Source organism: Populus nigra, chromosome 5 (genome assembly GCF_951802175.1).
Source record: "Populus nigra chromosome 5, ddPopNigr1.1, whole genome shotgun sequence".
NCBI lineage: Eukaryota > Viridiplantae > Streptophyta > Magnoliopsida > Malpighiales > Salicaceae > Populus > Populus nigra.
This window is the reverse complement of record NC_084856.1, coordinates 17,749,134-17,765,007: the sequence shown is the minus strand read 5'-3', so window position 1 is coordinate 17,765,007 and position 15,874 is coordinate 17,749,134. Positions and strand designations below refer to the sequence as shown.

Below are 15,874 nucleotides of genomic sequence, written 5' to 3'. Positions count from 1 at the left end.
TATATATATATATATATATATATATATGAAAATGATTGCTTGAGAAGACAAGTCGCTCTCCTCTCTGTATCTTAGCTGGTTTCAATCTGTTGCAAATCAAGATAAGAGAGAACGGATTTACAAGTAAAAAGTGATAGTGGTACTACTAGCAGCGATGACTGCCTTGATTCTTCTTCACTAATAATAATTTAATAAAGAAAAAAATTAATTAAATAAAAAAGTGGGGCCAGAATGGAGGGTGGCACTGCCATGTGCCCCACCCTACTTGCTCTCTCTCTTCCTCTGTCAATTTATCAAACTACAAGTGGTTATCAACTAATTTGTCTCTCCCATTTATTTCTTTCCTGTTGATGATGGACAGAGGAGACGAACAAACCAGCAGAAAACGAAATCGAGGATGCAGATTAATTTTTATTTTTATTTTTTCATTTTTAAGTATATGGGTTTTTTTTTGTAAAAAAAAGAAGAAGATGAATTTTTCCAAATATTAAAAATAAATTTTAAGAGATTAAAAAATATTATTTTAATATATTTATAAATAAAAAAATACTTAAAAAAACAATAATTGTATAACTGTACAAGCTACAAACAGCCTCTTAATCTTGTTTTGGAAAGGGAGGGGGGAGATGGGAGAAGAGAATGAAAAGAAAAACGCGCAGCGCTCACAGCATACAATGCTTTTATTTTTTTAGTCCCTGTAATGTTTTACACTTTGATCCCTCAATTTATTCGCTTTCTAATTTGATCCTGCAAGATTGTTTTGATTTATGATTGGTCTTGCTAACTTGTTTTCCATGTGTGCGTATGGGGATCTGGAGATGTCAAGAAATTATTACGTCACTCGGTTAATTATATGTTTTGCAAAACAAAATTCAGTTTAATTGATTTACAATCACGGGAGCTTTAGGGACCATATTTAAAACCTAAACAAATAATTAGCCCCTTCTTTTATCAAAATTAGAGAATGATTTACACGGTAAAAGGAGGAGTTGATGTAACTTTTTTGTTATTTTAATCCCTGGACTCTTTTTTTTTTTCAAATTGATCCATTGATAATGGCTTTATTTGTAATTTAACTTGATAATTTGTTTTGATCATCCACAATAATCTTGCAATAATAATGATCTTTCAAGTGACTAGTTACTTTACTATATTAAAAGATAATGTGTAAAACCGAGGTGCTTCACTTCCTCTTTGTTTTCTTTCACTTTCAAGTTTCAACCTCTCTCTTTTTCTATTTCTACCATCAATTTTTTTTTATTTCCATTGAAATCTTTTAGGGTTTAATTATATATTGAGTCTGGAATTATAATAAAAAAAACAAATAATTAAAATATAAAACATAAAAAAATATATATGGTGAATCCCAAATTCACAACAATTTGTTTCGATCCAAAACTTGTTGGCAAAAATAGAGCGAAACTTAGGAAGTTTAATAATTTCAGGTTGTTTTTTTGTGGTTTTTAATTGTTTTGTTTTTCTATTTAAAGGTTATAAATAGGTTTATTAAGCTTTCTATAATGTTGTTTTATGTGGTTTCATATGAAAAAAATAAAAAACCTTAAATGTTTTCTAGGCCAAAGGTGAGAAACTAGACTTTTTGGTAGGTGTTTAGTCAACTAAAGTAACTTGAAACTACAAAGCAAACGATGTTTTGTCTACCATAATAAATGTGTTTTGGCTGCTTTATTTATTTATTTATTTATTTTTAAAACAAAAATGGATTTTAAGACATTTTATGATGGGTTTTAGACCACTTGAGCCTAAAAGCTAAGCAGCAGGGCAATGCATTGTTTGCTTTAATATTTTTGAAAAAAAATTGTCCACCTTTATTGCCAAAAAAGAAGGGTGAGATATTTGATAATATTGAGTGAAATTGTATTTTTCTGTTAATTTTAAGTTTAATAAAAAAACAGTGAGATTGTATTTTTTAAACTAAGCAACAAAAAATGCATCAGAAAAATAAAAAACAATAGCCTAGATGTTTTGGCTGACCCGTCAAAATTTATATTTTAAGAAAATGAATTTTTATATTAAAATTGAACTGCACATTAGTTTGGGGACCAAATAGAGTATAATTTGTAAAGGTGGGGGTTAAAGTGAATTTTTTGCAAGATCTTTAAACCCACCACTTATTTTCAGCGTCTTTTCCACATTTATCCACTTTTTTGGAAAAAAAATACTATGATTTTTTATATAAAAATATATTAAAATGATATTTTTTTTATTTTTAAAAACAATTTAAAATATTTAAAAAAAAATTTAAAAAAAAAACGGTTAACACACAATGCTTAAAAAAAGTGCGTGGCAACTTTTGATATCCACGCTTTTACTATATATTATATGAGGTGGCTTGTCCTTTTATGCCACCTGTGCATCGGGTGTGGGTAGAGCTAACCTAACTGATACGCGGAAATACATAATCATACTTTTGATATTTATGGCAAGACTTTAGAGAAGACTTGTCTTTCACATAACATGATTTTGATATTGATTTGATGACTTTAATCATTGCATCATGAAAAAAAGCTACCTTACGTAATTTTGCTTACATCTCCTTTCACGAACAGCTCCCACCGTAAATTAAACATAGTTTTGTACTGTTAGGCAGTGATTAAAGTGCATGTGAACAATAATTATCCAGAACTTGACCGTGTATGATTGATTTGCTCGGCCCACCTAGTCTTTCTACGCTACAGGCTTCCTCAAGGTTCATTTCTGACGGAATTAAATGTTATTTATTTATTTATTTATGTATTTAAGTGTGACTTGTTTTTTTAATCAAATGTCTTCGGACTTTATGACTGTATAATATGTGTCAATAATCAATGCTGTGTCCCGTGAATAACCCGTTACTAATTAAGCAGCCATTCAAGAAGAATAAACGGATAAACTTCCCCGTTGAAACATGATTAGTCTTCTTCTTCTTGTTTAGGGTTGTTGAGTTTTGATGATAAAAAAAATATATTTTTTTTATATTCTCTTTACATTTTTTTTGTTTTTATGTTTTTTTAAAAATTTGTAAATATTGGATCTTGCAATAAAAAAGGCAAGTGTCCATTTATCGTACACTGGATCATTGATTTGCGTTTCACTGTGAGTCAGATTAAATTTTTATTGAACGTAAAATAAATGTTCAAATGTTATTGATGTTTTTTTCCTGCGAAAAGAATCTAAATTATATGAGGGCTAACCTGATATAACTCGGTTGAATATATAGATCTACAAACAATCTATATAACTTGTAAAAATATAATTCCACTAAAAAAATTCAAGATTTCATCTTTTTTTTTAATGCTAATATAGCAATAGTAGAGAGAAAAAAGTATAAAAACTTAATTGAAGAAAATAAAGATCCGTAGACTTAAATACAAAAAATAAAAGTATAAATACTTAATTGTAAAAATAGAGAGGTATAAACACTCAAATAAAAATACAAAAATAGATATTACTTCATTAGAATTAAATTTTATATAAGTATAGCACTTAATTTTTTTAATCACCTACATTAAAGACCCTTCATCAGTGGAATGTGAATTCGAAGGAACCAAATTGCCGAGTAACCTTCCCATCTGGCGTGTGTTATCATTGGTGAAAGGACCTTTTCCTCCGCTAAGAACATGCCACTTGGTAACTTATTTCAAGAAGAATCCACTATAATACCTGGCAACATGTTTTATATATATATATTTATTTATTTATTTAGTGCACACATTTTGAACTCTGAAACTATGTTTTTATGAGTCTATGACGTCTCAGCTTTGATATTGGACGTGTAGAGTTTTTACATTTAATATAAATTGCTATTATAAAATTATTATTTTACTATTGAGTGGAAAAAATGGGAGACTTGGTTACAAGGGTAATTTAGTATTTCTAATGGTTAGTTGGTTATTAAAAAAATGTTCGAGCTATCTAAATCATTTCTATATTTTTTATATAGTAAAATTACGTTTTTATTATCTTTTCGTGAATTTTAAAAACATTAAAAATATTTAATTATCCTTAAGGTAAAAGAAAAGGAAATTAGATATTGACCAATGTTTTTTTTTTTGTCCTTCTCTTCTCAAGTTATGGTTAAAATACATCTCCACCCTTATTAAGGCATGCGTTTAATGGTTTTTTTACCCTTTCACACATGTTTATTTGTAATTTTAAAGGTTACAAATGGTATTTTGGTGTTTTTATAATTTTTTATTATAAAAAATTATTGACACGTGCATATTATGTGTCAATAAATAAAATCTATGTTTTTTGGATGGCGTGTGTGACACCGCCTGTTAATCAAACTTGGTTTTTCATCGTGTCCTCAGTAGCGCCACCATACTCTCTTTCTTTTGGTGCAGCGTGATAACAGATGATGGACAGTTTGTCGCCAGTTGTCTATTTTTTTCTTCTTTCTATTCTCTCTCTTCTATAAAAAGTACATGTGTGTCCTTTTTTCTTTTTTAATTTATTTCTTTTTTTATTGTTTATTTTCATCCTTGGCCATTTTAGTAAAGTTTTTTATGTTCTCAATTTAGTTCTTAAATTATAATTTTTCATATATGATTTTTTTCAATTCACTCTTTTTTATTTTGATTTATAATTTTTTTCCCCTGGCTCTTTCGTTAAAGTTATATTGGTTTTTAATTTCATAATTTAATTAAAGTTGATATTTTTTCAATTTAACCCTCCAATTTAATTTTTTTTCATGCCCTATGATTTATTTTTTATATTTTTTTTGCGTAATTGATTTTTTTTAGTGTCATCCTTTGACGTCTAATCTATTCAAGACTAGGGTTTCCTATCTAATGACATGAGTCATCAGTTTTAAGATTTAACATTGTTAGATATTCTTTTTTTTTTCTTATTTTGATTTTATCATTATACATTGTTTTTTTTATAAAAAATAGTTTTGCGACTATATTCAATTTTTTTTCTATCGGTTTATCACAATCTTGTAATTTAGACCATGAGTTTTATAACCCTTTTTTTTTATAGAGGTTTTTTTTAAAATTTGTTTTGCATTTTATGTTTGAAGAACTTTTTTTTAAAAAAATTATACATATAAGCTCCATTCTAAAAAAAATAAATTAATATTTAAAAATAATATTTCTAATTTGTCCGACCTTACATGATATTTTTTTATTCACCCAGTTTCGTATGTGTTTATATAATCCATTATCTTTTATTGATTTTAATAAACAAATAAAGTAGAAACAAGTAGATAAATATCTTATTTTTTCATATCAAATATCACAATCTAAATCTTTCTCTCAATTTTTACTGTTTCTCTTTTAGTTACTGTTAATGATTTTTTTTTTGTTTACATAGATAATTATCGATTTATTTGATTAAATATCTGGATAAGATTTTTAAGTTACAATTTGAATTTCTTTGCATAAAAAAATATAAAAAATAGCTTATAAACTCTTTTTTTTAAAAAAAAAAATTACAACCCATAACGGAGAGGGTGTAGGTTTAGGGACCTTTTGGCGCAGTGGTTGAACCATTATTTTGTCATTTATTGAAAAAAGAATTTGCTTCAATTTTTTTTTGTGTTTTTTGAAATTTTTTTTATGTTAATGTTGAAGATAAATTTTTAAAAAGTAAAAAAAAATATATTATTTGAATGAATTTCTAAATTAAAAATATTTTGAAAAAAAACTGATACCACTATTTCAAATACCGTATTAGAGCCCATTCAATATTATTTTAGATATTGTTTTTTGAAGTACCTTTCTACTTGAAAATATATTAAAATAATATCTTAAATTTTTTAAAATTTATTTTTAATATAAGCAAATCAAAATAATTTTAAAATTTTAAAAATAATTTGAAAAAAAAAGCGGTAAAAGCTAAAAACAAACGTGCCACAAATGTTGTTAAAAACTTCTGACATCCGGTAATTTGGTTGTTAGAATGATTTATACCACGGAATATACAGAACCATGGCCACCCCTGGTTCCTCAAATTGAAAACATGCCACGCGGTAATGCATGTGATGGTAGGGTCCACTTACAGACAAATGAGGGGCTTCCTTTCACATTTCGGCGTGGGTCCAAGTTGGCCTGCAGCCAGCCGAATACGATTGATTTTTGTCCTGGGGTCGTAATGACAGCTGGCGACTGTGATTGCTTTGGTGGAAAATGAACTGTGAACCACAGAATTTCCTACCACAGAAAAAGAAAGAGGAGAGAGCAAAAATTCACCAGGCAAGTGTCGGTCGCGATGTAATTTATTTTTTATTTCAATTCTTTTGATTTCTTTTATTTAAAGAGAATGGGTACGATCAGATGATTTTTAAAAATATGACTACAATTTTTTATTTTAAGAGGATTTTGTTTTCAAATATATATAAAAATAATGGTCAATGCTTGAATAATAAGTAAAAACCCATCTTTACTACCATTCCTATAAAAAAATATAATATTATTTAAGAATCATGACAACATTTAATAATAATTTAAATATAATGTTAAGCATTTTTTATAATGCATTTTAATCAAAATAAAAAAAAATCTTGAAAAAAAAACATAAAAAGGACACAAAAGCTTGGGCCAAGGAAATGGGGGCTCTCATGTTTGACCAAGGAAAGAATGCTCAGCGCACGTGGGCCACCAAGGCTATGCCGCGTGCCTTGCATTTTTTACACAACAATAAACAGCATGTTATTTGCTTGTTTAAATTTTACCCACCGAAAGCGGGGCTGAAAAATCAAGTAGGATTTTTTGGACTAAAATACCATTTATTTATTATATTTTCATTTTAAAAAATATAATAAACATACTTATAATCTTGATAAATTAAATTGTCAATTCAAAACTCTCATGGATCAATTAAAAATATAAAATTAAACAAAAAAAAATCCATTTCAACCATAATACATGTTTTCTAATAATATAAAAGTTTAAAAACACCTTAATGATACTTTTTTTGTTAAGAGAAATACACTAATATTAATTTTGGATTTTTTTGTTCATAATATTTGACTAGCCGATCGCATTCTCTTTCATTCACTATTTCTATGCTATTTTCTCTCGAATTTAGAAATTAAGATGTGAATAAAATAAGCTATTTCTCTCATCCACAATTCCCCTAGGATTCTCTTTCAAACTTGGAAACTAAGCTAATTGATAGTTAAAAAAAAACTTGCATTGTTGCCTCATAGTCAAATTTGATCCTTGGATTTTTTAATTTATTATAAACAACAAAATTATTATTATTTTACAAAATCAAGTAGCAATTTAAGAGCACAATGTTTTTTGACACCATAACAATACGATAAAAAACAAATTAAAATAATTTATCAAGTTCAATTCTAAGTCAATGCAACATAAAATAATGAAATTAAAAAATAAACTTCAATCAAGAATCTTCAAAGGACAGAACAAAAATAAAGAACATCATTTGAATCTAATTTCAAAGGATTGAAAAAAAAAAGAAAAACATTGTTTGAATCCAGTGTGGATGAACAGCACAATGTTTCTAGCTGACCAGCTAGGTTTCTTCTTAATATTTACACTGATTTTAAGGATAGTACTTTACATTTTAAGGATAATACCTTGTTTTATATGTGTTGGTATGCCTGCTGTGATTTTGTTTATTCAATTACAACTTTTAATATTTTACTACATGCTTATTAATTATGCATGCAGACTATAAAATTGTTTTAATTCAATTGCAAGTTTAAGTATTTTATTTTGATTTATAAACATGCATGCAATCTAATTGAGTTATCATATTTTTAATTAGTGCCCTAAATTTTAGTTTAACAAATTACACCCATGCACGCCTTGGAAGAGAAGAATAATCTCTATCTTTTTTTATATGGGATAAAATCTACAGGCCTTGGAAAAGCAAAGAAGAATTTTAATCCGACGTGGAACAAAGTTTTATGATAAAATTTTGATTTTTTACTAACCTCATTAACAGTTTTTTATTTATCTATAAATGATTTTAAATATTTAAATATTAATAGTATTTACGTTAGAGAATATTTTTTAAATTAAAAAATAAGTTTTTTCTTTTTCAAGCACAACATTTTCTTTTCCAGCTTTTTCTCAAGGTCTCTTGTAATAACGTCTAGATGGCTTAACTTATCTGGATTTTAAAATATTTAGAATATGAAAGTAATTATTTTTTAAAGTGTATTAAAAAATATTTTTTTTTAAAAAATTATTTTTAATATTAATATAATTTATTTTTAAAATTTGATCTACCAACATTTCAAAATTCCACCAACAGTTTGCAGCATCTCTCCTAGAATCCAGCCTTCATTAAAATCATTAGAAAGACAAACCCATACTGTTACATCAAAAAGTTCTCTCCTTCACTGCTTCACACACAAGCTTTTTTTCTGCTACACTATTCTTTCCGAGACCCGCCATCCCCACAGTCGAGACGACCGGAATAACTTGTTGATTTAATAAGCAATCCCATAACTTTAGACACATCTTCCTCCATTTCTATGACAATTTCCGAGCTGTCAAAGAAGGAATCTGTCTCCTGGTCAGGATCCCAGCTAACTTCATGAGTTCTATTCGCAGATGTAGTCCCAAACCCACAGCCAACTTACTGAAAGTTTCTTGATTTCACTGAGGGCTCTATTAATATTTCATATCAAATGCAACAGGATTGTGTAGTGAAAAGAAATCCCATTCCTCTCCCTTCTGCTGGTCTTTGCGAAGCGCCTCATAAGCAAAATCGTCTAAAACTTCTTCGGCATTGTAACCTACGGTAGCTTCATTGACTCGTCTTTCACTTTCCTTTTCTCAGCATCTCAGAGAAAGCTTCTATTAATGTCATTGACTCGTTTACATTTTGCACCTGTCCTTTCACTGGCTCGCCTTTCACTTTCCTTTCCCCAGCATCTTGGAGAACAGCTCCCGACTCGTTTACATTTTGCAGCTGTCCTTTCATCCCCACGCAACTCTGATCCCTTCAGCAGCGAAGGAGCCCACCCTTCCAATGTCCCCTCCTAGGCAAACTTGAGAAACGCAGCTGCCATTGTTCTTACTTTGGTTAAAAAACAAAACTTTTTTATCGCGAAAATAAGGGGGAAATGCTCTGAAATCTTTGGAATGGTGGTGAAATGAAAATTAGGTGTGATCAGCAACAAAGCAACATCAACAGGAGAGCAGAGCAGAGTCGGTTCCCTATAGGAGATTGCGTGATGACAGATTTATTAAAGGGTGACTCTTAAGAGTGGTTCCAAAGGCACTTTCAGAACATATCCCGTAAATCAAAAACACCGTCGTCGATTTCTTGGATGTCCATTACTTTCAAGGGAGCAAATGTTCTAGCAACCTCTTGAAGACCTCACAGCAAATGCAAAGTTGCCCTAGTCAACCTTGTAATTAGAGAACCTGTTTCCATGAATATTTGTGTTTTTTATCAAGTTTTTCCCAGGACTCCACCAATGGGAATGACTGATTACCCACATAAACATAATCTACAGAATCAGTGAACGAATCTGAGATTCATTTAGATATAGAAAAACGGCATTTCAAGTCAAACTGCACCATGTAAAGTAAATCAGGCCTTTAAATCCAGCTTGCTTGCTCCATTGATAGATCAGGCCTTTAACTTGAAAAAATATGACCAGCAAAAATAAGAATAACAAAAAAAGCTATATTTGCACTAGTCGAATGCAACGCCATGGCTGAAACTCTTAGAAACTCATTTTTTGACAGTGTACAAAAGCTACTGTCTGTTGCTTCAAATTACCTCGCTCTAAACAATTAATGATGTTAAGTCTTATATAATACATACTTGCATGTTGACTAGATAGAAATATCACAAATTGAAAACCAAAATTCTAAAAAACAAGCGCAATTCAACAAATTTTTGCCAGAAAGTCGATAGTCCAACTAAATGATCCAGTGGTAAATTTCACTACAGAATGAGTTGGGCTCCATAGCAATCTGCAAGAATGAGAATAAAAACCTTTATTTTTTGCACCTAAAATCATTCAGAAAAAGAAAAGAAAAGAAAATAAAAAACAGTAGAATTATATGACAGCACAAGCACTCACCAAAAAAGAAAGTTGTGGTGCGCAATCCTCGTGATCGTTGTAAAAACTTTATCATTACCAATGTATAAACCACAAAAGAATGAGTTCTACTGCTGTTTTCTTTTTTTGAGAAATATCCTGTAATTAAGGATGCAAAATAAATAAATTTAAGTGCAAAACATAGCTAAAACGACTTTTTTTTTTCTAAAAAAAAAGGGAAGGTAGAGTAGCAGTACCACCTGCCTAGCAGAAATTAACGGAACTCATCATGTATGTCATAGTCGTCATCTTCGTCACTGAAAATAGCACTGTAAAATACATATGGGTTCTCAATCATCTCTGTCAAGGATAGACGTCCATCTTTATCCGTATCAGCCTGCGATATATTTCATATAATATTCAAAACGGACCTTCTACACTCAAAATATCTTCTAAATCAGTCATTTTGCCATCACAAATACAATGTTAACAAGGCTAGCAAGCACAGAGTCATACATCAATTATCAATCAGACATAAAAGCTATTTGCAGTCAAGATATTACCTGTGACAAGATGTAATCAGCTTGTTGTTTTGCATAATAACGCTCTGATGGATGAAGTTTCCCAATTATAGGTAGCAATTCTATGTCTGACAAAAATCTATGAAGGGCACACAGCCAGGTCAAGGTATTAATGGAACTTCTAAACCATTTGTGGAAATAAGATTACTAGTCAAAGAATACTAAAGAGCAAGGAAAAAAAAAAAGAAAAGCAGAGAGAACACCAGATGAATACCCGTCACCATCTTTGTCTAGCTCATCGAACAACTTCTTAGCAGGGGCCTCCATTAAATTGTCTGACAGATGTGAAGAATTATGACCTTCTTCATCATAATTTCTCACCAAATCGAATAGCCCGTGGAAAAACTCTTGAAAGTTAACCTTGCCATCTTTGTCAGAATCTCTTTCCCTGAGAGAAGGAATAATTAATAAAGAAGATACAATGAGGCTGAGAGTAACTAAATGTAAAAGCACACTACTGATAAGTGAATTTTTGATTTGCAATGCATTTAATTCATTAAAGCAGAAACCAAGAACCCAAGAAGAAAGTACTGCATTCTACAAACTTATATTATAATATTTTGATACCTATTTTTATCCACAAGGACAACGAGTTCTAAACCCAAACTCTTCATGCTAGATAGACCATCTAAACGACCTTTTATGAGCTTATGTTATTATCAATTCCAAACCAGATAAAAAATTTTCTCCAGATTTTCCTGCTAAAACTTTCCACAATTATGAACGTAAAATGATTGTGACAAATAGTCCCCCATGGAGCCATAGGGATATCAGAGAAAGTCCATGAAATGTTTCTAGAACACAGCTCCTTGGATTATACGAAATCACGTAAAACTGTTGTTTTTTGTCTGAACTTAGATGGACCACAAAGTTAGGTCTTCATGTTGATTCATTCAATCAATACTCTGATTTAGTCTATCTAGAATAAGCTCACTAAGAAAAGCACTAGCTATTCAAGTTAGGCTAGCATACTGCAATGAGGAAAAATGAAGAAAGTGGAAACTGGAGTCAAACAGTAGCATGTTTCAGCTTTTCTTTCCTTTTGATTGTAAGATTCAAACCCCAGGCTTGACCTCACTCCCCTCAATCTCTACCACAGAAGCCAAAGCCAAATGGCAAATCAAAGAATAAGCAGATTAGAAGAAGAAGCAAGTACAAAACTCTAAGAGAGGCAAATTGATGTAATCTCTGTCACCTTACTTCCTCCTTGCACAACCATTGAAGTAGCTTTGGGTTTTTGCTGTCAGCAGGATGTTGAAAGCTGAAATATAGAAAATCAGGAATAGCACACATCAATCAGAATAAAGTAAACGAGTTCTCTTTTCAAAAATTAAACTTGGTAAACAAAGTTGAAACTCACTCATTGAACTCAGTTATATTCAGAAAGCCATCTCCGTCTGCATCTGATGCATTGAAATGTTCTTCTTTCCACCAACCCATATCATAACCAAAAGAATTCTTGTCTGAAAATCACATAAAACAAGGTCATGATGGCTTATGATTCTGCAATCAGCTACTTACAGTTGCGTGCGCACAAAAAAAAAAAACAATAGGATGTTGACACGGATCCTAAAATAAAGAATTCAGGAAAAAAAGGAACTTTGTTGGTAATGGTAAAGTGTACATATAAAAGCGTGATTCAAATGTAATCTTAGGTGTCTGAGAAAATCGTTACAGACACAGTATCAAGAATAACATCTGTTTTTTGAGCAGCTTCTAAAAAAGTCCCCGAATCAACTAACACCACAAGGTTAGCAATTTGCTAGATATTTAACCCATATTGTTGTATACTGATTCACATCACTGACTTAGAGGGTAGAACCACAACCTATGCACAAGGCAACATGTCTCAGAGTTCAGCAAAATGGATAACTTGTCAACTTTCATTGTCGAGAAGATGATTTTACACGATACTTTTATTAATACAGAATGGGAATAAACTTCAAATATATAACTCAAAAACATAAGACTATTCACACAAACATCTATACATATAAAAATGCATTACAAGAGAGGAGTAAGGACATTTACCTGAATTCCGTACCCAACTGGGCGGCTCATACTCCGCAAATGAAACAAACCCATCATGATTTTTATCATGAACATCCATCTCCCTTTTAGTCCTATGCATAACTTCCTTCTCAGATTGTTTCAAATTCCACTCAGTCAATTCATGTTCACTCACATAACCATCATCTGGTTCCACATCAATCTTTGGAAATAACACCAACAACCTATACATACACTTTAAAAAATTCAATATATACCACATACAACATAAAAATCCATTCTCTATCACATAAAGACCATCGAAAATCCAATCTTCAACACATAAAAGCAAAATGCAAGATATCCTTTCTTTATTACCTACTAATGACAGCATAAGCACCATAAAAATCCAAACTTCATCACAAAAAACCACCTACAAAATTCCAATCCTCAACACAAAAACACAAATAACCCATCTTTACTTACCTATTAGTGACATTAAATTTCTCTTCATCATTCACATAGTCTTCAGCATCAATAAAATCCTCCCACTCGGGCTGTGACTCGTGACCAGCAGCAGCTGAGTCATGAACAAATTCAGGATGTGAATGTTCAAAGTACTGTTTCTCCCATTCCTTGTCTTCACGTTTGCGTTCAATGTCAGCAACAAGGGGGTCAAAAGGCACCGGTTCATGGTGGTGGTTGTGGTGGCGGGGTTCGAAGTCGAATTTAGAGCGGATCTTGATGCGGCGGTTGCGGTGGTTTGATGGTTTATTCGGAGTTTGAGTTACTAGTAAAAGAAAAAGTAGAGCTATAGTTATGTATATAATTATTGAGGTCTTGCTCATTGTAAGTGAGATCTAAATTACAGAGGGTTTTCGAGAGAGAAGGGGTTTCTAGAGGGAGAGAGGTGGGGTTTGACGATTTGGAGTCGGACAGTTGAAACTTGAAGGGGAAAAAGAAACACTAGTAGAGTCTATCACGTTGTGTGTACTTCGAAGCTGAGATCAACCGACTCTCTCTCTCTCTCTCTCTCTCTCTCTCTCTCTCTCTCTCTCTCTCTGCTTTGTGGAGAATTATTATTAACCTGATATTAATTATACCTTAACAGCTGTTGGGACAGTAACCATGTTGTTAAGAAAATTCATCTTAGGTAGAAGGCTACAAGAGGATGATGTTCTTGTTCATATTTTTTTTTTTAGTTTTCAGTTTTCATATGGATGATAATGACAATATCTTTTGGATAAAAGAGTTTTGATGTTTTGTTAATGTATTAAATCGATGATTCTTCTTTTATTTTTGTATTTGTCCATATTTCTTATGGTTTATATATTAACTAGTCTCACCTAACTTTTATATATTTTAAATGTGATTGCGGTTATTTTTCAAAGTAGTTTTTATTTAGAAATGTATCAAAATAATATTTTTTTATTTTTTAAAATTATTTTTAAAATCAGCGCATTAAAATGATATAAAAACACTAAAAAATATTCATTTAAAGCAAAAAAAATAAAAAATTTTAATTTTTTTCTAAAATATTTTTAAAATACAAAAATAAACAGAATCTAACATTAATTTTTTAACATGAAAGAGAATTTTTACAACTTCTAACGGGATAGGTATGATTTTCTCTCTACTTATTATACCTATTACTTTTTTTTTTTTCTTTGTTTCGAAGAAAAGGTTTGCCCCCTCGAGAAGGAAGGAGCCTGGAGGGAAGAAAACCTTAAGGTGTGAGTAATTTAGAGGAGATAATTAATGATAATAGGCAGGCTAAAAAGATGAGTTAATTAATGAGAAGTCGTGTTAACATTAACTAAAAGGCCAGGCCTGGTAATTAGAGCATGGGCTACGATAGTATAAAACTGAAACAAACAAGGCCTTGATGATAGGACCCAACTAGCACATGCGAGCCCAGTAATATTCAGTTCAGCTCCCAGTCATGAGAAATCCACCCCATACATTGTTGAAATCAAGCATTTTCTTTTTTATTTGAGAGACCTTGATATTAAAATAAAATAAAATTGTGAGACCCGTAATATTAAAAAAACACCTCATAACTAAGTAAAATTCTATTCAAAGACAAACAAATAAAAAATAAAAAAAGTATTTGATTTGTTAAAAAATATTATTAATGTTGTAGTGTTGCTAAGCATAAGCTTTAAAAGTACGAAGAATACTAGATTAATATTTACCCACGTGTACGCATATAACTACACTAAGCAATTTAATGTATTGATAACGTATCTAAGTCCTCGTATCCTAGCATGAATTGCTTGCCTATTTTTACCTCGAATAAAAAAAATAATTTTGAATTCAAAAATATTTTTAATAAAATTTAAAATTTTTTATTTCAAATTAATATTTTTTTTTATGTTTTCAAATTATTTTGATGTGCTAATGTTAAAAATAATTTTGTAAAAATAAAAAAATATATTATTTTGATATATTTACGAGTGAAAATTACTTTGAAAAGCAACTACAACCATATTTCAAATACGCTTGAAAACCCTTGAAAAAAGAAATTGAAATAAACGGTGGAATGAATGAACTCATGTTTTCACGAACTATTTAAAAATATAATTGTTTTTTATTTTAATATATATTAAAATAATAATTTTTATAAATCAATTCAAAAACATGTAAAAAAGAAATTAAGCCCAATAAACTGGAGAAGACCAAACCCAAAGGCCGAAGCTTCCATGGCTCTGGTCCTTCGGAGCTTGGATTATCTTAAACTTTGCTTGATTCTCCATTCCAAAGCCGAGATTAACGACATGGATTAGGCATAAACACATCCAAGAGTTAGCATGAAGCCTCGTGCTTTTGACAACGTTTTACACCATGGCATGTTAAAATATATTTTTCACTGATGATTACTTTAAAGTAATTCTTAAAGCACAATTAAAAAAAATAAATAAATCCTGGGCAGCTGATAAGAACTAGAGTATTTGCTACAAAGTTCATACAAGCTTGACAAAAAAAAATTATAAAATCTGTGGGGCCGGAGAGAAAATCAGGAAGAGATTATCCAAAACTACGGACCACTCTTTTTAGCGACCATTGATAAAGTTTGACATTTACACGCTTTCTGCGCTCAACCTTTTATGATTTCAAGCTCACGAAAGAATTATGGTTATGAGGTAGGTTTAACCTTTGTACTTTTTGACACATGATGTGAAGTTGTTTTGTACCAGTCATGGGATATGTTTGAATCCAAGGAATTTATCTATAAAGTGTCTTAAGTTATGAAAATCTATTTACGGGGAGTTTGAAATATTTATCTTGATGAAATAATTAAATAATTTGATTTTATAGAAAATATGAA

At 30.5% G+C, this 15,874-nt stretch overlaps 1 protein-coding gene and 1 long non-coding RNA gene across 4 annotated transcripts; one reads left to right on the top strand and one right to left on the bottom strand.

The window, feature by feature from the left end:
- Window positions 1–8,218: 8,218 nt before the first annotated feature.
- LOC133695274 (uncharacterized) lies at window positions 8,219–9,483 on the top strand. Its single transcript, XR_009842418.1, has 2 exons — window positions 8,219–8,721; window positions 8,853–9,483. It is a non-coding gene; the product is annotated as an uncharacterized LOC133695274 (long non-coding RNA).
- Window positions 9,484–9,595: 112 nt separating this feature from the next.
- On the bottom strand, window positions 9,596–13,591 carry LOC133695273 (uncharacterized). Of its 3 annotated transcripts, none has more exons than XM_062117190.1 (9): window positions 13,033–13,591; window positions 12,589–12,791; window positions 11,918–12,020; window positions 11,753–11,818; window positions 10,772–10,945; window positions 10,540–10,636; window positions 10,234–10,373; window positions 10,019–10,135; window positions 9,596–9,908 (listed from the first exon to the last, which is right to left on the bottom strand). In XM_062117190.1, exons 1-7 carry the CDS (start codon window positions 13,392–13,394, stop codon window positions 10,251–10,253), a joined length of 1,128 nt encoding a protein of 375 aa, XP_061973174.1. In that variant the 5' UTR covers window positions 13,395–13,591; the 3' UTR covers window positions 9,596–9,908; window positions 10,019–10,135; window positions 10,234–10,250. The 3 variants fall into 3 exon arrangements, with proteins under 3 accessions (XP_061973174.1, XP_061973173.1, XP_061973172.1); XM_062117189.1 differs by having other exon boundaries at window positions 10,241–10,373; XM_062117188.1 differs by having other exon boundaries at window positions 10,237–10,373; window positions 13,033–13,590.
- Window positions 13,592–15,874: the final 2,283 nt, after the last annotated feature.